We start from the raw sequence: 23,562 nt of genomic DNA, 5'->3' as shown, positions 1-23,562 counted from the left end.
TCTGTGTACTTCTTCTCCCTCTACGTTCTCTCTCTCTCCGTCAGAGCACTAGCTCCTCGTTTCCTAGCATTGGTGTAATTAGTTTTATCAGCAGCCGGAGCTCCTGACTCGCTCATGGGAGGGAGAGGACTGTCATTATATCCCTAATTTCCTTCTCTCCAGTGCACACGCGCACACACAGACACACTGTTCCACATTTCCACACAGACATGGGATTGCGCAGGCACACACACATGGATGTACTCACACACACACACACACACACACTGGCACAGAGACATTAGCTCATCCTCTCCCTCAGAGATTCATGTATGAGCAGTATTCAGTCATACTAGAGGCCCTACATGTGTCTGTCAGGACTGGATTGGCTCTGACTCTTCAAAAGGTTACAGCACCGCTCCTCTCTTCATCACTAGCAGTAGCTATCACTTTAGAATCCTGCTCAGGCCAACACAGCCCCCAGGGTACAGACTGGGTGAGTCACCAGTACTGAGCAGCTGGGCGTGTGTGCCTGGTGGGGGGGTGTAACTGTGTGTCACACTGTCTTTCTCTCTCCCTTCCCCTCCTCTCTCGCTCGCTCTCTGTATGTTTATCTCCTGCGTTCTCAACCTGTGTGAGTATTTATTACCGTGTTTTGGAGTGTGAGGTCATGCGGAGTTTAGAGGGACAGCCGGCCAGTGTTAGAAAGAGGCATGGGCCAAACACTGCGCTGGTCATGCTATGGGAGGTGCTGACTGTGTGTGATTGGCAGATTGGGAAGCAGTCAGAGGCCAGCAGTAGACTCACACCAGCATCCCTCAGAACAAAGAAGGGTATCCACCCCCTCATCTGTCACTTTGTGTGTGTGTGTGTGTGCTTGCTTATCAGTCTTAAACCCCTCATCTCTGCCAATGGGGGATTTTAATTCAATAGAACAGAAATTGGGGCAGATTTAGCATATATTCAGATTTCTCTCCACAGGAAAAGGAGGTCAGCTAGTACATCACTGGTTCCTTGTTATAGTTATTTTTGGAACAAATATCTATGGTAAACAGTGGGGCAATTCCACGGTAACAGAATGATGCTGAGACTCCCAATTTTTCACTTTAAAATGCATGTTAAACAAAAGCAGTCAACTTTTTGCACAAGGATGACATTTAACATTTTCCACAGAACATTTGACAAAAAACAATATACTTAAAGAACAGTGCAGATTCAAAGTTTGGTGAAAGAATGATGGCACACACCGTAATTCTGTTACCAAGCTGTGCATCTGCACAGGCCATGTAAATGTGTTTTTGTAACATTTTCAGTTGAAATTGTTAAGTCGTCCTTGTGCGTGGAGTTGTATGGTTTAACTTTGTAATCATTGTTTTTAGTTTGACGTGCATTTTAAAGTGAAACATCTGACTCTCAGCCTCATTCTGTTATTGTCAAATTGCTCAGTAGTAGAGTTGGGGAAGATCATGGTACAACAGAAAGCATTTTAGGAATCACTAGCACAGTTAAAATTGGCCTGTATGTGACATCACAACTGCCTATACATTTTCTAACCCACTATTATTTACATTAGGATGCCTAAAATATAACCCATGTCTTTTTGTTTCCTGCTTGGTGCACATTGTTTCCTGTCCTCTGTGTTTACAGTGGCAGTCCATTTCACTTGTGGCCTGGTAAGAGTGGCGCCATAGCCCCATGGCAGAGACAGCGAGAGAAAGCTAAGATTAATGGGTGTTTACTGAGACCAGCAAAGGCTAAGAGACTGAGCCTGGCCATTTCTCTCCACTAAGATGACTGGGTCATCCACCGTAGAGTGTGGAGACACTGTGGGAGACGATGCAGGCCCCACTCCCCAGTCACATCAGTGTTCTGTATGATGGTCTTGCTTGTGGGAGACGATGCAGTCCCATGCTGAAACTGAGTTGACATCAGACAGGGACAGGGTAATAGAGAGTGGAGGTGTAAGGCCTTATGTTTGAAATAATCTGTCTAGGTAGAAGTTGCCTTTATAGACCAACAAGCAATGTTTCACTCAAACTCATCCAGAAAGATCAATTCCACCAAGACTCCACCAAGACCTAAAATCCAATTCATGTTCTGTCAACCGGAATCCTCTTCCATCCAACCCTAAAAACCCATCTAACTCCACAGAGTGTTTTGGTCATTGTCTCTGATAGCTTTCTGCCCCGGTTACAGAGTGTTTGGTCATTGTCTCTCAGAGACCTATCTGGCCTGGTTAGAGTGTTTGGTTGTTGTCTCAGAGCTCTCTGGCCCGGTTACAGAGTGTTTGTGTCAGCCATCGACGCTGATGGATCTGTGGCCGGAGTGGTTGTGACAGATGGTGTCTCTGTAGGGACAGGAGGGGGTGTGGTGGCAGTCTGGTCAGGTCCCACTGTCGAGCCTCCAGATGATCACGGTCATGTTGACTGACCTGGACTAGGACACCTGGGTGCAGGGATGGGGGCAGTCTGTCTGGAATGTCATTTCACCTGGCTAGGCTTGTGAATGGATATATGGGAGGTTAGGGGGGAAATATGTACAGTATATGGCAGTTATGGGATGAAGGGTGTGTTCTAAGCAGTATTCTCCTACATTGCAATGTTCTGCTTTTTGTCTCTGCGTCTGGGAGCATATGGGGGAAATGCACTGTGTACAAAACATTAGGAACGCCTTCCCAATATTGAGTTGCACCCCCTTTTGCCCTCGGAACAGCTTCAATTTGTCGGGGCGTGGACTCTACAAGGTGTCGAAAGCGTTCCACAGTGATGCTGGCCCATTTAGACTCCAATGCTTCCTACAGTTGTGTCAAGTTGGCTGGATGTCCTTTGGGTGGTGGACCATTCTTGATACCCACGGGAAACTGTTGAGTGTGATAAACCCAGTAGCATTGCAGTTCTTGACACGCTCAATCCGGTGCGCCTGGCACCTACTATCATACCCTGTTCAATGGTACTTTTGTCTTACACAATTCATGTCTTAAGGCTTAAAAATCCTTCTTTAACCTGTCTCCTCCACTTCATTCACACTGATTTTGAAATGGATTTAACAAGTGACATCAATCAGGGGTCATAGACAGACCAGGTGAATCTAGCTGAAAGCTATCATGGAAAGAGCAGTTCCTAATGTTTTGTTCACTCAGCGTATGTACATGGCGATACATGAATATAGAGGATCTGCATGATATTTCCTTAAAAAATATTTGTTGTTAGCTCATCCAATGGTTTCCACACCATTACGTTGGCTTTCATGTACCCACTCTGTCAGTGGGTTTTTATAGTGTGGTCTTCATGTTTGTCACGACCATACTCTTTAACCCAACTCTCTTCCCTCTGTTTTGTGTCTTCAGGTTTTGAATGAAGAATGCGACCAGAACTGGTACAAGGCAGAGCTGAATGGGAAGGAAGGCTTCATCCCCAAGAACTACATTGAAATGAAGGGACACCCGTAAGTATGAGGCAACCTTCGATACCCGTTGCCCTATCGGAGCCTGCCACAAGTCTGCATGAAACTGGAGAGCCAAAATGGCAGCGTTCACCTCCCCCAAATGACTTCATGTTTAACCTGGAGCTCAAAATGGGGGTATCAAACGTGAGGTTCTAATCTTGGTTCCAGTACTAGTTTGTCAAATGTCTTTTTTCCAGAGGGCATTTATTTGTGTTACATATTGGAAGAAAAGTAACTTCATAGACAGTTTTACTTCTCTAGTTCCCATGGTTAGAACCATTCAGAAGACACTGGAACCAGATTCTAGCAAACTCCTGTGGCTCGGATAAATGCTCCTCTGGTCTGAAGATAAGGGGGATAAAGGTCTCCTCATGTTGCTGCTGTGGTCTGGAAGCTAGCCTGGAAGCGACCCTGCTTTCTAGATCTGATTTGTGGGTTACAGGCCTCTGAGATCCATGTGGTCGCAGGGTTGTCGGTTTGGCAACTCAGAATCCCTCATAATGTGGCGTCGTCAGTCCTGATTCCAGAGTCTGTTTCTGCTGCGTCAGACCTATTAGGTTTTCCCCCACAATCGCCCTCTGGCCCAATATAGCCTATGTGGATCTTTCTAGATACAGTGCATTAGGAAAGTATTTAAACTCCTTTTACTTTTTCCACAATTTGTTACATTACAGCCTTATTCTAAAATGGATTAAATAGTTTTTTTTCCCCACTCAATCTACACACAATACCCCATAATGAAAAAGCAATAATTGTTTTTTAGAAATTTTGGCAAATGTCTAGAGAGGAAAAAATATATGTATTCAGACCTTTTACTCAGTACTTTGTTGAAGCACCTTTTGGCAGTGATTACAGCCTCGAGTTTTCTTGGGTATGACGCTACAAGCTTGGCACACCTGTATTTGGGGAGTTTCTTCCATTCTTCTCTGCAGATCCTCTCAAGCTCGGTTAGGTTGGATGGGGAGCGTTGCTGCACACCTGATTGATGGAGTGCTGCAGAGATGGTTGTCCTTCTGGAAGGTTCTCCCATCTCCACAGAGGAATTCTAGAGCTCTGTCAGAGTCTTGGTCACCTCCCTGACCAAGGCCCTTCTCCTCTGATTGCTCAGTTTGGCTGGGCGGCCAGCTCTATGAAGAGTCTTGGTGGTTCCAAACTTCTTCCATTTAAGAATGGAGGCCACTGCGTTGTTGGGGATCTTCAATGCTGCAGACATTTTTTGGTACCCTTCCCAAGATCTGTGCCTTGACACAATACGGTCTGCCTTTTCAGGTGTGCCTTTTCAAAATCATGTCCAATCAATTGAATTTACCACAGGCGGACTCCAATCAAGTTGTAGAAACATCTCAAAGATGATCAATGGAAACAGGATGCACCTGAGCTCAATTTAGAGTCCCACTGCAAAGGGTCTGAATACTTATGTAAATAAGGTTTTTCAGTTTTTTTTATTTTTAATACATTTGCAAAACAAATCTTTACTGCTTTCGGTTTGTCATTATGGGGTAATGTGTGTAGACTGATGAAAAAATATAATTGAATACATTTTAGAATAAGGCTGTAATGTAACAAGGTGAAGGGGTCTTGAATACGTTCCGTATGCACTGTAGGCCCCATTGTTTCAATATGGGGCACCGTTTCTAACATGCTATATTTTGTGAAGAATATGACTTCAGCTGAGCAACAGGGCTTTTTTCTAACTTTCAGATAGGAGATGGATTGTACTGTAACTGTCCTACAGAAGCCCTTTCTACATAAACTTAAAGGTCACTAAATGGATCCTATTCTGAGGTAGCCACTAAATAGAGATGGATTGTACTTTATATTCTACAGACGCACACAGTAGCAAAGAGGGGCTCTGTCCTGTATAGTTGTCAGCTGTGTGAGAACGCTTTCCCCACCACCGCCACCTGCTCTCAGGGCTGTGAGGGCTCACACCGCAACCAATCAGATACAGAGAGCCCTATTATAGCAGTCAGGAAGAGACTGTCCATTAGCTTTAAGGATCCTATGACTGATTGGTCAGCTGGGCCTAAATACAGGAGGGAGGGAATCACCTGCTCTATAGAGGAGCAGCTGGTGGAGGAGGAGGGTCCAGGATAGCAGGCAGGCAGATGGTGGGGCTGGATATGAAGAACAAAACAGTACTCACTTCACTATTGGGCTGGCCTTGGCCTGGTTACATCCACCATGGTTGATGTTACCATGCTGGAAAAGATCATGTGAGGAGAAGATGGCCAAGTCGCAACAGTTTGGTTCAGCTCGATGGTGTGTAAAGGGCTTTGACTCCCTTATGGAAGACTGGTAGCCGTGGATGTCAGTGCGACCACATCAAAGAGCAGCACTCCACCACAAAGCAGGAAGGACCGGGATAATAGGAGGATATCCACATTATCTCTCTACACACAGTGTTACTGTTACCTCAGGGAGATCAGAGCACTGTGGATGAGGGGGTTGGAGTTCTGTCATCCCTTAAGCTTGTTTGAGTGTGAATAGCATTGCTAAAGACTTGTGGGTTGAAACCAATGTCCCAGAGGTCAATGTGTGTGTACACATGTAATGGACTGATAACTTGTGCTACTCGTAGCTGTCATCTTTACCCAGCAGGCAAAATTAGCCGGTGGGTATGTGGCTATCGACTTGTGACACTGTTTGAGGACTCTGCCCTGATGATGATACTGTATATGAAACCTGGCTGGATTATCATACCCTCATGAGGAACAGCTGGAGTTGATCAGGTCCTCTGGCTTTGTCATGTTGTCTGAGCTCACAAACGAACAAGCTAAGCGGCTTAGCGCTAGCACTCACCTGCACTGACATGATCTATTGCAGAGGCTGTGGCCATTGGCTAAGTCAAGGGTATGCTATCGCTATGATAAGCTACAGTATATGGTAAGGCTAAGCTATATGGCTAAATTAAGCTATATAGATAAAGCTCAGGGTGTGTATGCTTTCACTGGAGATAGAGGCAAACATCGTGTGTTGCAACACCTTTGTTGGCACATTGTGACATAACACCTTTATCTAGACAGTAAAATTCCACACCTGACGAGTCACAGAAGGAAAGGGAGGTCCCACACACCATCTCACACTACACCCATGCGCAAACACACACACACACACAGTGACACACACTGTGTATGGCGTATTCATGGGTGTTGATGACTGACCGCTGGTGTTGGGCACCAGTAAGAGCCAGACAGTCAGAGCCAGAGGAGTAGGTAGCAGGTGCGGTTGGCATGGCAGCACACAGTTGTCATTGTCTCGGCCCAAGGCTCCACCAGCTCTTTTATCAGACCAGGAACCTCCCTGTAATTACAACCTACTAGGACAAATGCAAAAATACAAAATTAAATGGCCCATCGGTGCTCACTTGATTTCATTCTATTTGGCATGCAAAATAGATGCGATATTCTGATTTTGACATCATTGTTTAGTAGTGTTATTGGTCGCTATGCACTTCACTCACTCCTCCCCCACAGACACTACAACTGTCAATAACAGTGGTCAGGTTTGAGGTCAAGCTCTGCTTAAGGCCATGTTTCCATGACATTGAGTCACGCCTATGACCCTACGCTTTGATGTTACTCAAAAGGTCAATGTTAACTAGCTACCCGTCACAACCACACCACAATCAAATTCTGTTAAGTGCTGCTTTTCCTACAAATGAAGGAAAAACCACCCAGCTTGGTAGGGCAGGTTGAAACAATGTCATTTCAACCAGTTTTGCCAGCACTATTTTTCTTCTTCTTCATTTGCAGTAAAACAGCACTTATTACTTACAACTTGTTTTTATATCATTTTTAATGAGTTATAAGTGTTTTTTTGTTCTGATTTGTTGTTGTGTCCCAGGTGGTTCTATGGTAAGATCCCCCGGGCGAAGGCAGAGGAGATGCTGAACAAACAAAGGCATGATGGGGCCTTCCTCATCCGAGAGTCGGAGAGCGCACCGGGAGACTTCTCCCTCTCTGTCAAGTATGTCACACGCACACACTCAGTTTTATTGAACCTTTATTTCAGTTCAATCATTGTATAACTCATCAACCGATCATATCCCTTTCCCCTTTTTTATTCCTTTCAAATATTCACTTTTCTCCAATATCAGTCCTTCTTTTAATTATTTTTCTAACTCTGTGCAAAGTGCTTTCTTTCTTTAAGCACAGCTCCCATCTTGGTTTGCGAGGGTGGCGTCTAGCCAGCTTGACCTGACAAGTGCTGACTGTTCTAAGTCAGTGACTGACCACCCTGTTCCCGCTCTAGTCTTTATGTAAAGTCGCTGTGCAGATCTACAGATCCATATCAAGTTAATTGGCTGTGTCATCTCTGACTCACCTGGGGCTAACCAACAGTTATCTGCTACTAAAGCACTTTGGTCTCTGTCAGATAGCTCCGGTGTGGGCGCTGCTGCCTGTTATCAAAGCTTTGCAAGCTGGCACTTTCCCTAGTCCCAGGCTGTGTCTGCAGTAAGTAAGTGTGTGTGTGAGAAATGGAACCTTATTCCCTTTGTCCAGGCCAAAAGTTGTACACTCTATAGAGAATAGGGTGCCATTGTGGACACAGACTCCAGTTCAGCACTTACAGTAGGTGATAGTATATTATTCTTGTCGCTACTGCTACAGTTGCACTGTCCTAGTATCACAGCTGTGTACCAAACAACTGTCCCTGTATAATGCAATCTAATGAAGTATATCTTCTGTGTCAAAATCCCAAACTCATGGTATCACGCGGGGAGAAGGAAACTGGGCCATCTGGGCTTAAATCATTCATGAAAGTGCTGACACAGATGGTTATGAAACGATTGCCCACGTGATGTAGACTTAACAGTGTTTTGACTGCTGTTCTCAGTTGGTTACCACGGTAAATGTCAACACTCACTTTCTGTTTTATTCTATACTTATCTCCCTCTTCTCCTCCACCACAGGTTTGGTAATCACAGATCTGAAACGGTTGGACTGATGGAAGTAGTAGGACGGTCACCTTGTTTAATCTTAACCAGTCACTTCTAGATCTATGCTACCTCTCCCCAGGTTTGGTAATGACGTGCAGCACTTCAAGGTCCTGCGTGACGGGGCTGGGAAGTACTTCCTGTGGGTGGTCAAGTTCAACTCTCTCAACTCTCTGGTGGACTACCACCGTTCCACCTCTGTGTCCCGCAACCAGCCCATCTTCCTCAGGGACATCGAGCAGGTCCCACAGGTGAGGGGAGACACACACACACACACACAGGGGACCCTCATCGATCATATCTGTTTTCCCTTTTTTATTACTTTCGAAAAGCCACTTTTCTCCTAAATGACTCCTCCTTTTACCTTATCAGTAATCACAAATGTTCTGTTTATTCTGTCCTTATCTCCCTCTTCTGCTTCTGCTTCTTCTCATCCTCGTCGTTCGCCCCCCTCCCCCCAATACACACACACAAATACATGTACGTACACACACACACACACACACATGTACAGTGCCTTCAGAAAGTACTCACACCCCTTGACTTATTCCACATTTTGTTGTTAGAGCCTGAATTTAAAAGTGTATTACATTAATAAAAATCCTCACTCATCTACACACACTACCCCATCTTGACAAAGTGAAAACATGTTTTTAGAAATGTTTGCAAATGTGTTCAAAATGAAGTACAGAAATATCTCGTTTACATAGGTATTGACACCCCTGAGTCAATACTTTGTAGAAGCACTTTTGACAGCGATGACAGCTGGAAGTCTTTCTGGGTAAGTCTGTAAAGAGCTTTTCACACCTGGATTGTGCAACATTTGCCAATTATTGTTTTCAAAATTCTTCAAGATCTTGGTGGTGGTTGGTCTTTGCTAGGCAACCATTTTCAGGTTTTGTCATAGATTTAAGTGAATACTGTAACTTGGCCAATCTTCCAATATGCAGAGCATAGGAAAACCTCCCCGGTCTTTGTGGTTGAATCTGTGTTTGAAATTCACTACTTGACTGAGGAACCTAGTCATAAAACAAAACACTATTATTGCACCCAGAGTGAGTACATGTGCCTTGTTAAGCAAATGTTTACTCCTGAACCTATTTAGGCTTGCCGTAACAAAGGGGTTGAATACTTATTGACTCAAGACATTTTAGCTTTTCATTTTTTTAACATTATGGGGTATTGTGTGGACAAAAAAAACATCTCAATTTAATATATTTTAAATTGAGGCTGTAACACAACAAAATATGGAGAAAGTCGAGGGGTGTGAATACTTTCTGATGGTAATGTATGTATACACAGCGCTGCACATCATACGGAATACCAGGGAAATCCTCATCTCTGACAATCATTTAATGAGATTGCGTCACGTAATCTCATCTAAGCAATCATGCAAAACACAGCTTAGCCGATTACCAGTGAACTACAGTTCACCAAGCAAATTTGCAGGCAAATAGCTTAATTCACTATGGTCTCCATGTTGGTTATGAGACAAATATACAAGTAGAAGTACAATAGGAAGTTGGAAAAAAGGGTCATGTTCATTAGGCACCAAACAGAAGAAAACTGACTTTAACAGAGGGTCTACTACACAGACCAAAACTAAACACTTAATTTCCTATTCTGTTGCAAAGCGTTTTAAAACATTATCTGTTGCGTGCCCTAATGAACATGATCCATGACTATGTCTTGGCTAACCTGCCCGACTACCCTCATCACGTATTCTAACCCATGTGTTTCTCATCTCGTCTCTCCAGCATTCAACGTACGTACAGGCGCTGTTTGACTTTGACCCTCAGGAGGACGGCGAGCTGGGCTTCCGACGCGGCGACTTCATCCAGGTCCTGGACAACTCCGACCCCAACTGGTGGAAAGGCGCTTGCCACGGCCAGACGGGCATGTTCCCGCGCAACTACGTCACGCCAGTCAACCAAAACATGTGATCATGTCACGTCCGTCAACCAAAACATTTGACTGGCTAAATGAATAATGACATGGTCCCCCCCATTGGCCCATTTACACCCCCTCAGGACTTTGAGGGACACTTCAGAAACACAGACCTAAATGAGGAATGGAAGAATGGGAAGTGGAGCAAAAACCCTGCAAAGACCGAGCGAGAGGCAGATTTCATTACTCAGACTCTACAGTTGACTGTGGATTCTTTGATGCAATGAGGGAGACACACGGAACAGAGATGCATTGCAAAGGAACCTAACTTGGAGTAAAAAAAACAAACACAAGGGATCCGGCTATAGCTCGACTCCGGCATCGGCCTCCCTTCCTATACCTTCTGTTTTCTTTCTTTACGCATGACATCACCATTCTATGTTTCAGTCTATTAGACAAAGACAATGAAGAAGATGTCAGAGACCCAAAGACTCTAGTCTCGTGTGTTATTCATATCAACCCAGCTTTGGGCTCTCAGAGAAGGACCATGGACTGGAGAGAAATTCTATTGTTATCAATGTGTATGTATATCTATAAATATTTGTAGTTTGAGCCTGTTTTAGTGTGGGGGTTTTTCCATTAATTTACTTGATTTCTTCCCTATTTGTAGGCCTACATATTGTCATTTTCTAGGATCATATTCATTTGGTACCAAATGGAAGGAAACAGATCCAAACAGAGAGGGAACTACCTGAACGGAATAAGAAACACTAATTTGAGTTTTTCGTAGCAAAACGTTTTGTTACGTTTTGAAACTGTGTGCACTAATTAATATGATCCAGATCATGCACAGTCTCTGAGACGACAAGCTAAATGGTTTTTATGTGATCGGGAGTTATTCAATACAGGAAGAATATTTAAGGTGGAAATCTAATTTGGAAAAGGATTTCTACTTTGTTCTGGTATGAAAGCGGAAGCGCGGCTATCAGCTGGAACAAATTGTGTCCTTTTTTACCCGTTTAGACATGTAGGCGCTTTCTGCATTCTTAAATGTAGCCATCTTTCTCAATAAAATCAGAGACAATGGTATAGAGTTAAGTCCATCCGCAATCAATAGACTTAACTGATGATGGGGCTGATTCAATATGACCTAAATGTAGCTAAATTGGGTTGAATGGGTTCTTTATGGAGATTGCTAGTGGTTGACTGGGTTGAAACGGCAGTATCCTTATTAGTTCTATGAAAGAAGGTGTTGAATAGTGTACAGATGAGCGCGCTACACACTGATTTCACCCTGCGTTTGTGGAAGTTGGGTAGTGCCTTTTCCATCTCTGGTGTTTTTTTGTCTCTCCAGGTTGACCAATGAGCGTTTTTTAAGCAGCAGATCACAGAGATACGGTGACCAATACAATGTCTCCATACTCCACACATGCCGGCCATTGGTTGGGGATACCTTATGGAAACCCCAGTCTGAATCTCTAAACCCATCTCAGCTCTGCAGTCTCTTCTGTCTCACTTTCAAGTTTGAAAATTCGATGAAAGAGGAACATGTTTTGTGCCAGAGGGTGTTGTTATGTAGTGTTTCCCTTGAGAAATGACTAAATGGTTTGATGTAAATGTGCAGTGTGGATCTATGTTTAACAGAAGGACAATGCGTATGACAAAGTCTTGTTTTGTCTGCTTATGGGACGTATCAAAAGGGCTTTTGGAATTCTATGCGATTTAGATGCGAACACATGATCTGTCGGTTTGGTTGCGTCTAAAGGGGGACATTTTTGCTAGCGGGCGAAAAGAAGTCACCGAAAAGGTAGTTTAGCGTTTCCTGAAAGAGGGGACATAAAGTGCTTGATCTGGGCAACATCTTCAGTATCTATCCTTCAGTCAGTGTCTGCATGTGACGGAGGCAGAATGGAATCCTCCATCTTGATAAAACGATTAAAGGACCAATGATGCTGACAAACTGACTGTAGATCAGGACGACAAGCGTCCTGGGTGGGGTCATTGACCTCTATTGAGCTTTGTCCACAACTCTCTACTTTGGACTTTTTTGAGAATCTTGAGGAGGACCTCCAATCCAAGGAATTTCATATTATCTCTCCTCCACTCTGCTTGTTATTCCCTATCTACACTCATTGATTTGAAAAACTACTCGAATATGCTTTATGGTTTGTTGAAGTAAAATGGCTGAAATACACAGAGGCAGGTCTGAAGGGAATATGCAGGAAGTGGACCATGCAAGTTTTTTCAATGGTATTTCTAGCCTGCAATGAACTGCAATGAGCCATTCCTATGAACTGATACTACGATTGACTTGCAGGTGTTTGAAAATGCAAGGGCGCGAGAAACCTTGCTTACGTGGTTTGTCTATGAACTGTAGCCTGGCTGTGTGTCACCTTGCTGTTGTTGCAAGCCCCCCCCCCCCCCCCCCATTCAAAGTTCAGTATGTCACATTATGTAAAAAAATATATTTACTTCTTCAGGTGTGTCTGTATTCTCAGCCAATCATATGACATGTATGACCCTGAAGTTTCCTGACCATCTGATCTGGAGAATTTCCAAGTCATGTCACGTGTTCAGGGAAAATTCCTGGACGTAGACCTTATGCGATTGCAAGGGTCAATGTTTCTGCAGGTATAGAGTTGAGACTGGTACCCTATTGGTTGACTCTTAGCCTGGTTGAACCAGATTGAACAGCATTCAGTCTGTTCTACCAGGCTAGTTGACACTACCAGACGGTGGATTCCGCTGCTCTCAAGGGGCCTGATAAATAGTCCAAAATGTTGTTTAATTACGCTGTCTCTAGGTTCCTGGACAGCCTTGCACTCTCCTGTGGTCAATATTTACACTCTCCTCAGCCAGCCATTACAGTGTGAAGGCCGTTTGCAAGTGTACCATTCATTAAGCCGAGTTAAATAAGACACAACGCTGCACTCAGCACTCACTATTGTTTCACTTCGGTGACAATAGTCTCCAGTCTGCTACCAGTATCCTTCTATGGTTTATTTCCTCGTTCACTCAATTGCAGCCGTCTGACTTGCGTTATTCCAGAGTGGTATCATACAGTGGTAGACAGCTAAGACGATGTGATTGTTTACATTCTGCTGGAAAGTCTTTATGTCTATCTGACATGGTTCCTTTTATGTCATTTCATGATGTGCACGTATTAAAAACATTTTTTTTTTTACATTTCCGTTTTCAAACTGGAGGATGATGTCCCCTGATGTCTGTCACAGCATTTGATTTCCTTTGAACGTAGATAGACGACGACAGAATAATAAAACGATCACTATGAAGAAGATACTGTTGTGACGTTGGTTACTTCTTGCTGTCGTGCGTACTGTATGTTTCAGATTAGAACAATGCACATTTTCTTATGAGGAAGTTTTACGCATAGAAATGAGAACATTATGGGCCATTCAAAACAGTTTTTTTTCAATGTAGATTCTCCATTTGAGAATGCTTTTAAATCCAGGACTAGGCTTCATCTGGGGAAACTGGCCCTGTATCTCTATGGTTACTCCACTATTTCTCCACTTGAGCACAACAGAGAGAGTTCCTACAGAGAGCATGGAGGAGCAATGTAGCAGATTGGATGTGGGCTCTTATCATGGGTCATGTTTGGTTACACTCAACACCAAAAACTGTGACACAATGTTTCAAAAGAGAAAGATGCTGATTAACTGGGTGACATAAGTAGTCAGAAAATATGCCCAAGATCAGTTTGACCTGTACCCACAAATGGTTACTATTAGAACTAGTCTAAGTTGTCTTATCCTAGATATGTGTTCACAGCCAGACAGTCTGATATAGGGTCAGTATAGCCTTTTAGATATGATCAAATGGACAGTGGGGGGGGGGGGGCTGATCCTAGATCAGCACTCCAACGCTGAGAAGCTTTATAAATACGGGCCCATAGGCTCCCTCTACCCAGTAGCGTTGTGTGGATAAAATCACCGGGGATGCCAAGCCAGTTAAAAAAAAAAAAAAATGGTTCTGTGATAATCGCGTTGTTTGTTCTATAACCTGTTAGGCCTACAGATCAATGTCAAGGCATATGAACTAAGGCTGAGACTGTAAGAAGACATAGTAGCAGAATACATTCAACCACACCTTTTTGTTTCCTTACAAAACCGGAGAGCAACATCTGTCCTGTGAAGTCCACAAACCATTTTACATGTAACAAACCGTTACATGACTTACAGCAAGGTAATGTTTCCAACATTTTCAGACTACTAAACAACTATTGATTTAGAACCACAGAGTTACTGCAATTCGCAATGAAAACAGGAGCTGCCTTCACTATTCCAGAACCATTTCAACATCAACTAATCACCTCTGCTTAGTCTAATCGAGTGGCAACTAAAAGATACCCAAAACGTTTTAGTCCAATCAACGTAAGCTAAATATGTGGCTGTCCATGATATTGATTTGTGTGTGTTTGGTATGTGTGTGTGTGCGTGCGTGCAAGTAGAAGAAACATGTTGACTCACCCTACTTCCGCCATCTTCTTAATTGTTGCCTCAACAGTCTATGACACTGGCTTCCCTTGACACTTTCTTTTGGTGCACCAGGACCAATCACAGCTGAGCTCACTCAGTTTAGCTCAACACTGATTTGGCTATTCTTTTTTTAAATTATTATCAAGGGAGGCCAAATGGTCGTTGGCTTCCCTTGCATTCAATGCTACTGGCGGCAACAATGTCACTCTTTTTGACCAGACAGCATCAGATAGATACGTTTGGATGCTTTCTCCAGTGAGATACATTCAGCCTCTTGCGAATTGAAGGAAATTGATGAAACACGGGGAGACGAAAGATACATTGTTTTGTATGTTTTTATTCTTGGCACATTTTTGCCGGGAAGCCTGGCTTCCCTTGGCATCCATGAATACACGCCCCTGCCTCTACCTGGAGTGTATGTATGTAATAGAGATTGTCTCTCTCTGGTTTGGGAGGGGTTGTCTCACCCATCCTGCTGTCAGTCATACATGTGACCCATCTCCAGATCAAAGTCAGTGTTTCGGGTGGAGGAACCACTTCTCCCTGACATGAACTTCCTGTCTGAAACACATGCAAAACCCCTTCCGTTGTCTCACACTGGTTTCTTTGTCTGCTCTAATCTAATCTGAGGTTTTGATCTGTGTCTGTTAGACTGTGCTGTTCTTTCACACATTGGCACACCCCCGCTCAGTGTGTTCACAGGGAGGAGGATCCGTGGGAAGTTACTCACCTAGACAGGAGAGAAGTGAATGTTGGTCTAGTCCAGTGCTCTAGTAGTCAACTATAGTGTAAATGTGACATGCTGTCTATCTATGATGTACATGCATTTGCATCATGGTACCCATACCATACTTGCATAATGAATGACCGAATGGCCCTATCTAGCGTTTTGTTCTTGTGAGGCTTTGGTACTCTGGCTCTTTCTAGTAAGTCCGGCAGGTGGTCATAGATTATATACTGTGTTATTAGCGCCATCTGCTGGCAATACAACAATTACAGTACAAAAACAACACCAACCACAGCGACAACAGAAAATATTTAACTGGTAACTAATTAAGTGAAACCTATTCTAAAAACTGTAAAAATATAACATATTATGAATCTTGTGTTTTTGTGCACCCCTAGCCAAAAAAACACTACACCCTATCTCGCAAGAGGACACACCGCATGTCACCAGCATCAATCTGCGGAAAGAAGGGGTGCTGAGGGTGCAGCTGGAAAATCTGAATAAAACACATATACAGTACTAGTCAAAAGTTTGGATACACCTACTCATTCCAGGGTTTTTCTATATTTTGACTATTTTCTACATTGTAGAATAATAGTGAAGACATCAAAACTATGAAATAACACATATGGAATCATGTAGTAACCAAAAAAGTTTTAAACAAAAACATGTTTTATTTGAGATTCTTCAAAGAAGCCACCCTTTGCCTTGATGACAGCTTTGCACACTCTTGGCATTCTCTCAACCAGCTTCATGAGGTAGTCACCTGGAATGCATTTCAATTGTTAAAAGTTCATTTATGGAATTTCTTTCCTTAATGCATTTGAGCCAATCAGTTGTGTTGTGACAAGTTAGGGGTGGTAAACAGAAAATATCCCTATTTGGTAAAAGACCAAGTCCATATTATGGCAAGAATAGCTCAAATAAGCAAAGAGAAACGACAGTCCATCATTACTTTAAGAGATGAAGGTCAGTCAATCTGGAACATTTCAAGAACTTTGAAAGTTTCTTCAAGTGCAGTCTCAAAACCCATAAAGTGCTATGATGAAACTGGCTCTCATGAGGACCGCTACAGAAAAGGAAGACCCAGAGTTACATCTGTTGCAGAGGATAAGTTAATTAATTAGAGTAACCAGCCTCAGAAATTGCAGCCTAAATAAATCAGGCCTTCATGGTCGAAATTCTGCAAAGAAACCACTACTAAAGGACACCAATAATAAGAAGAGACTTGCTTGGACCAAGAAACACGAGCAATGGACATTAGACCATTGGAAATCTGTCCTTTGGTATGATGAGTACAAATTTTAGATTTTTGGTTCCAACCGCTGTGTCTTTGTGAGACGCAGAGTAGGTGAACGGATTATCTCTGCATGTGTGGTTCCCACCGTGAAGCATGGAGGAGGAGATGTGATGGTGTGGGGGTGCTTTGCTGGTGACACTGATTTATTTTTAATTCAAGGCACACTTAACTAGCATGGCTACTACAGCATTCTGCAGCGATACGCCATCCCATCTGGTTTGCACTTAGTGGGACTATCATTTGTTTTTCAACAGGACAATGTCCTAACACACCTCCAGGCTGTGTGAGGGCTATTTGACCAAGAAGGAGAGTGATGGAGTAACATGGCCTCCACAATCACCTAACCTCAACCAGATTGAGATGGTTTGGAATGAGTTGGACCGCAGAGTGAAGGAAAAGCAGCCAACAAGTGCTCAGCATATGTGGGAACTCCTTCAAGACTGTTGGAAAAGCATTCCAGGTGAAGCCAATGATGTTTAGGTATCTGCCTCCAGCTCTATCAGTAATACATACCCTAATACATAAACAATAAGTACATACGGGTGACTAATTGCAAATTCTGGTTATTTGTCAGATAGCAGAGATGGTTGCGTCAATGAGGGAAGTCGGTGAGAAAAATGAGGGCAACTGTATAGATACTGCCGAGCTGGAGAAGGCTGAAGCCAAAATCAAAGACCTCCAGAGGCAGCTGCACAGGAAAACCTTCTCCATAGAGAGATTCCAGGGAAGTGCTGGTGATATATGGTTTTACACCGGACTACATGACCTTTCTGACCTTTTACGACTTCCTCCGACCAAAGCAAAGTGGCTAGCTGCACTACTGGGGCTCTGTTTTCAAAGGGAAGCCGGCAAAAGAGGGCCAAGAGTTGGGGAGACACAGACAGCTTGGTCCCATGGATGAACTGTTCCTGGTCCTTTATTCATCCCCGAATCTGACTTTTAAGGAGGGACCGTTGCTGACTGCTTTGGCGTTTCGGTACAATATCATGTATCATCGTTTCAAGCAGCTGCCCAGTCTGCAGTTTGCACAGAAGCGTATGCCTGTCGCAGTCAAGACAACATACCCGAACTGTCGAGTCATAGTAGACTGCACAGAGGTTTTCATTGAAAGCCACCCAGGCTTGCCGCACAGTCCTGCACCTTGTTCAACTAACATGACCATGGCCTTAGTGTGCATTGCACCTCATGACTCCGTTATGTACATGTTTGGTCTGTATGGGGGGCCAACCTCTGACAGACAGGTCTTTGGGGGAAGTGGATTACTGGACATGCTGGAAGCAGGGGACGGGTACTGGCGGATCGGAGTTTTGACATCCAGGACTTACTTGTTTCCAAAGGAGTCTGTCTCTGTAGCACCATTTGTGAGGGGGAAGTCTCAGTTCACTGCCCAAGAGATGTGTGACACCCGTCGCATTGCTCATCTACAGATTCATGTTGAACCTGCCATTAAACGGGTAAAAAAACTTCTCCAGCAGCAAGTTCCCATCAGCATGTGCTCAGAACTGAATGAGATCTGGCACATATGTTGTCATCTGACCAACTGTTTCCCCAACCCTTGTTTGAATGGCCTGGCGTGGTGTGGTGGTCTGGGCCGCTGGGTTCAAGTCGGGCCGCTGTCTTTCTGGCACGGACACGCCTCCTGGCTTTCCGGTCTCTCTCTCGCCTGTCCAATAATTAGTATGTAATTGACATTTCATTACATTTCAAATAGAAAAAGGTATCTGTTATAAGTGTGTATTTGAACATATACTCACCATCAACATGGAAGACAATTTAAGTGTATATCATTTAGGTACAGCTCACATTTTTTGGGGAGCAAGATTTCTGGGCAAGCAAGTATTTTTTTGTATGTTAAATGTTCTAACTATCTTAGTGTTTATTTAAAGTATAGTAGTGGTCATTCACATTTTCCTCTTTGTGTGTGTGTGTGTGTGTGCCAATGTTTGTGTTGCTTCACAGTCCCCGCTGTTCCATAAAGTGTTGTCTTTATCTGTTTTCCATGTAGTCCATGTAGTCATGGCTCTATGTAGTACCGTGTGCCTCCCATAGTCTGTTCTGGACTTGGGGACTGTGAAGGTCAAGGTGCGACAAAACTAGGGCCTGTAGGACCTGCCTTGTTGATAGTGTTGTTAAGAAGGCAGAGCATCACTTTATTATAGACAGACTTCTCCCCATTTTAGCTACTACTACATCAATATGTTTTGACCATGACCGTTTACAATCTAGTGTTACTCAAAGCAGTTTAGTCATCTCAACTTGCTCAATTTCCACATTATTTATTTCAAGATTTGGTTGAGGTTTAGGGTTTAGTGAGTGTTTTGTTCCAAATACAATGCTTTTAGTTTTAGAAATATTTAGGGCTAAATTATTCCTTGCCACCTGGGGAATTCCCTGGGGAATTCCTGATTCTACCTGGATTATGTTGGAGAGGCTTCCATTAAAGAACAGCCTCTGTGTTCTGTTAGACAGATAACTCTTTATCCACAGTATAGCAGGAGGTGTAAAGCCATAACACATGTTTTTCCATCAGCAGACTATGATCAATAATGTCAAAAGCTGCACTGAACTCTAACAAGACAGCCCCCACTATCATTTTATCATCAATTTCTCTCAGCCAATCATCAGTCATTTGTGTAAGTGCTGTGCTTGTTGAGTGTCTTTCCCTATAAGCATGCTGAAATTCTGTTGTCAATTTGTTTACTGTAAAATAGCATTGTTTCTGGTCAAACACAATTTCTTCCAGAAGTTTACTAACGGTTCGTAACAGGCTGATTGGTCGGCTATTTGAGCCAGTAAAGGGGGCTTTACTATTCTTGGGTAGTGGAATGACTTTAGCTTCCCTCCAGGCCTGAGGGCACACACTCTCAAGTAGGCTTAAATTGAAGATGTGGCAAATAGGAGTGGCAATATCGTCTGCTATTATCCTCAGTAATTTTCCATCTAGATTGTCAGACCCTGGTGGCTTGTCATTGTTGATAGACAACAATAATTTTTTCACCTCTTCCAAGTGGCCCCACCCCTCTCCAAAGTATTCACAGTTCCTAAGTAATTTCAATACACTTTTATAACTCAAAGAAGTCTTCAACTATAAGGTGCTTTTTTGAGCTCTCCTACCTGTGCCGTTGAGGAACTAGAACAAGCACACTTGTAGTTGTTGTGTTTGGAACACAGCCCTGCATCCTCGCCATCACACAATTGCTGTTGTTTAAGCAATCCAAAAACATACCATTATAAATCGCAATCTGGGTCAGGTGGGCATCATTTGATAGTCTGTCCTATTGCCAACATGACTAGTTAAGTTATGAAATTCGATCTTACAATGTTAGGCTTCCAACGGGTAATTCATAGAAACAGGTCGTAATTTTGGTGTGCATTAAAGAGGAGTCATGCGTGCATTCAGATTTGTGTTCTGCTGCCAATTTCCCTCACAATAGACTCCTTCGGTTCATTCTGTTTTTGAGAAACCCGGGGTAGGAAGCCATGTCACCTTGTAACTGTACATCAACCATAGTGATCATAAACACTAACACTGTATATGACGTGAGTTTGATTATTTGGGTCCTAGTGTAAAGGGGGTACTCATCTGCATGTCACTCCCATTCTGAACCAGAACATAAGACTGTGAATAAAGCCAGCCGCTGTTGAGCCTCAGACATGTCTGTTGCTCATTCACATTCACAGGTGAAAGAAGCGTAGAACATATCCCATTGTTGACACAATCAAGCTACATCCACGGCAGCTGGACTGCTATTAATTCACACAAGTCAGTCACTCATGAAACAAGATAGAATAGCTTTATTAGGCCTTGGACAAAAGTAGTATTTCGATTGAAAGCTGAAGAAACCAGACCAATATTAACAGATGAAACAACTCTGTGGGTACACGTAGCGTATACAACATGCAGAAGAAACATAGAAAGCTGAAGAGACCGCTTCCTTTTACCATCTAAGCGTACGAAGTGTCGTTTGGTTAGTAAAACGCCACATTTTTTTGTTTCTTTTTTGCCTCCCTCACATCATGAGATGATATCCGGCTAATGTATGTACTATACGTCAGAAGCAGGAAGAGTGAGGAAGTGCTCATCAACAAATTTGTGTCAAGGTGCAGGCAACAAAAAAAAAGAGACTTAGATATTCCTGGGTAAAAGTATGACTTTTATGTGACTCCTCAGTCATGATTTCTTGGTGAGCAACATACCGTATGTAAGAAACAGAACCTCTCCAAAAGGGAGCACGCAGTCCTGCCATAGACGATCACCAAACAGAACTCGACACATCTCCATTCCTCTCTGTCTGGAGCACCACGTCGCATCAATGTGTTCCCATAATGGCCACTTGCCCCATTACTCAATAGTAGTACGGATGTTTCGAACTCAATCCGAGCTGGTCATCTGAATCTACTACAGCTGACGAAACTCTTGTCAAGTCTTGCTGCATCTTTTAGGTGGATATTCCTGAATTTTGAGCTGCATCTCATGTCCCACAGGTGCATCTTCATCTCCTTCCACCACGATCCCATCTGGGGAAGCAGCCAGGAAGGGAGATGGTGTGTGCACCACTAGGCCCGGAGTTCTTCACCTTGTAATGTGGGCTAAGGGCTTTGAATGCATCCTGTTCATGCTCTTTACCAAGGTCTGTGTGTATGGTTGTGAACAGGATTGGGTTTGTTAGGTTGTCAGCTAACTTCGTGTGCTTCGTTTTCCTCCTGATCACAGCGAAGAAGTTTGAAGCTGTTATCTGTTCCATCCAATCCTAGTGCCACATCATGGTCATCATACAATGTCACTCAGCTTTGTTGCTTACTTGGACACTTTAGTTGGCCTGTGCCATGACTGAAGTCTGTCTGTACCCGTGTCCTCAGGAGGGATGTTCTTGTGTGACACGTTCTGGTTGCAGTGCCCCTCTACACTGACCACACAGATGCGCATTGCAGCAAGGAGAGAGCCACCCGGGCAACACGAGGCGCTTCTCTTGTTTTCATTGATGACAATAACTCTGCCTTGATAAGCACTAAATTACTCTCCTCCAGCTGTAGTGTTGACAAGCATCCTCTTCACATATCCATCTTCGAAAAACGTGGCTCCATTTGCCTTATTAGCTCAGGTCAGCTGCTCTACGGTACTAGCTATGTTTATGTAGATACCGTATGTCCACGAGAGATGACAGCAAAGATGACAACTTCTGCTCTAGTGGGGTGGATGTAGACCCACTTGTAGCCGGCCTACAATGGCCAGGCGTGCTTCAATTAGAAAAATCAGACTTTCGTAAACTCTTCTGATTAAGTGATTAGATTGTTAATCAGATCTAAGAAATAATATCACATAGTGGCCACTGTTTTTGACGTTAGATCATATTGGTCAACCTTTGAAAGACGAAGTAACGTTAGAGTCCTCGTAAATAAATGCGGCGTCATTTTGGCGGAAAGTGTTACCCGGGGTACGTTCAGTTCGATATAACGTTTGCTACGTTGAGGACCGGTTTGTGCTGAACGACACATTTCCCAGAAAACGGGACTGGAGATGTTCTGTTTTTTTCTTCTTCTGACATTGTTAATAATTTTCATCATTCCTTTGAGGAATAAACTCCATTGAAAGACTTCAGAAGGGTACTTGTTCGTTCCTCAACACAGCATACAGGTGTTCCAACAATCCTCACCATGGAGGCCATTTCTTGTAGGGATGTGTTATTATCAGGTTTATCTTGACTGATTTGCGTTAAATATTTTTGATTTGATTTTGTATAATCAAGCATATGTTTATTTTCTTACCTTTTAATCAAGTCTTATAAATGAAGATGTCGTAATTCACTAGAGTAGCCTTCTCCGATTTTGGTTCACAATTTGAATCGGTCATTTTTAGACATTCCGTGAATATTTTATTTTGTAAAACGGTTTGGTTAACATTTTGAAACTGAAACCGTTAAAGCTTGAATCTTTAGTTAAAACAATAACCGAGCGGCCAACCCGCCTCTGTTTTGATAAGAAGCTGAGGGGTGGGCCTGGAGAAATGTAACCACTCTCAGATTCATAGACAGAGCTATGGATGCAAGGACTGACCATCCATGATATCAACATTATAGTTTTAACCATGTTTTGAGGCTATGCAGTGTGTGTTTACAAACATTGAAGTAAAACAAGCTTATATTCTGGGTACAAGAGATTCTAGCAACAACAAAAACATGTGTCATGTTAGAAATGACTTTGTTGTTTTGTTTACAGTTTGGTTTATGCCTATCATATAGTCATATTAAAGTTTGTTTCCCATACAGACTAGAGAATCAAATCAAATCAAATGTATTTATATAGCCCTTCGTACATCAGCTGATATCTCAAAGTGCTGTACAGAAACCCAGCCTAAAACCCCAAACAGCAAGCAATGCAGGTGTAGAAGCACGGTGGCTAGGAAAAACTCCCTAGAAAGGCCAAAACCTAGGAAGAAACCTAGAGAGGAACCAGGCTATGTGGGGTGGCCAGTCCTCTTCTGGCTGTGCCGGGTGGAGATTATAACAGAACATGGCCAAGATGTTCAAATGTTCATAAATGACCAGCATGGTCGAATAATAATAAGGCAGAACAGTTGAAACTGGAGCAGCAGCACGGCCAGGTGGACTGGGGACAGCAAGGAGTCATCATGTCAGGTAGTCCTGGGGCATGGTCCTAGGGCTCAAGTCCTCCTCCGAGAGAGAGAAAGAAAGAGAGAAGGAGAGAATTAGAGAACGCACACTTCGATTCACACAGGACACCGAATAGGACAGGAGAAGTACTCCAGATATAACAAACTGACCCTAGC

General features: G+C 43.3%; 1 protein-coding gene across 1 annotated transcript in view; it reads left to right on the top strand.

Moving 5' to 3' along the window:
• The window catches only part of grb2a (growth factor receptor-bound protein 2a), a 35,401-nt gene extending 21,854 nt beyond the window's left edge, over window positions 1-13,547 (top strand). Inside the window, exons 2-5 of the mRNA XM_020454249.2 lie at window positions 3,326-3,423; window positions 7,270-7,392; window positions 8,445-8,613; window positions 10,120-13,547. Of these exons, the coding sequence (XP_020309838.1) occupies window positions 3,326-3,423; window positions 7,270-7,392; window positions 8,445-8,613; window positions 10,120-10,305 (576 nt within the window). The 3' untranslated portion in view covers window positions 10,306-13,547. The remainder of the gene's footprint in view (window positions 1-3,325; window positions 3,424-7,269; window positions 7,393-8,444; window positions 8,614-10,119) is intronic.
• Window positions 13,548-23,562: the final 10,015 nt, after the last annotated feature.

This window comes from Oncorhynchus kisutch, linkage group LG20, assembly GCF_002021735.2.
Source record: "Oncorhynchus kisutch isolate 150728-3 linkage group LG20, Okis_V2, whole genome shotgun sequence".
Classification (NCBI taxonomy): Eukaryota; Metazoa; Chordata; class Actinopteri; order Salmoniformes; family Salmonidae; genus Oncorhynchus; species Oncorhynchus kisutch.
The sequence above is the reverse complement of the archived record's forward strand: the minus strand, read 5'-3'. Positions and strand labels throughout refer to the sequence as shown.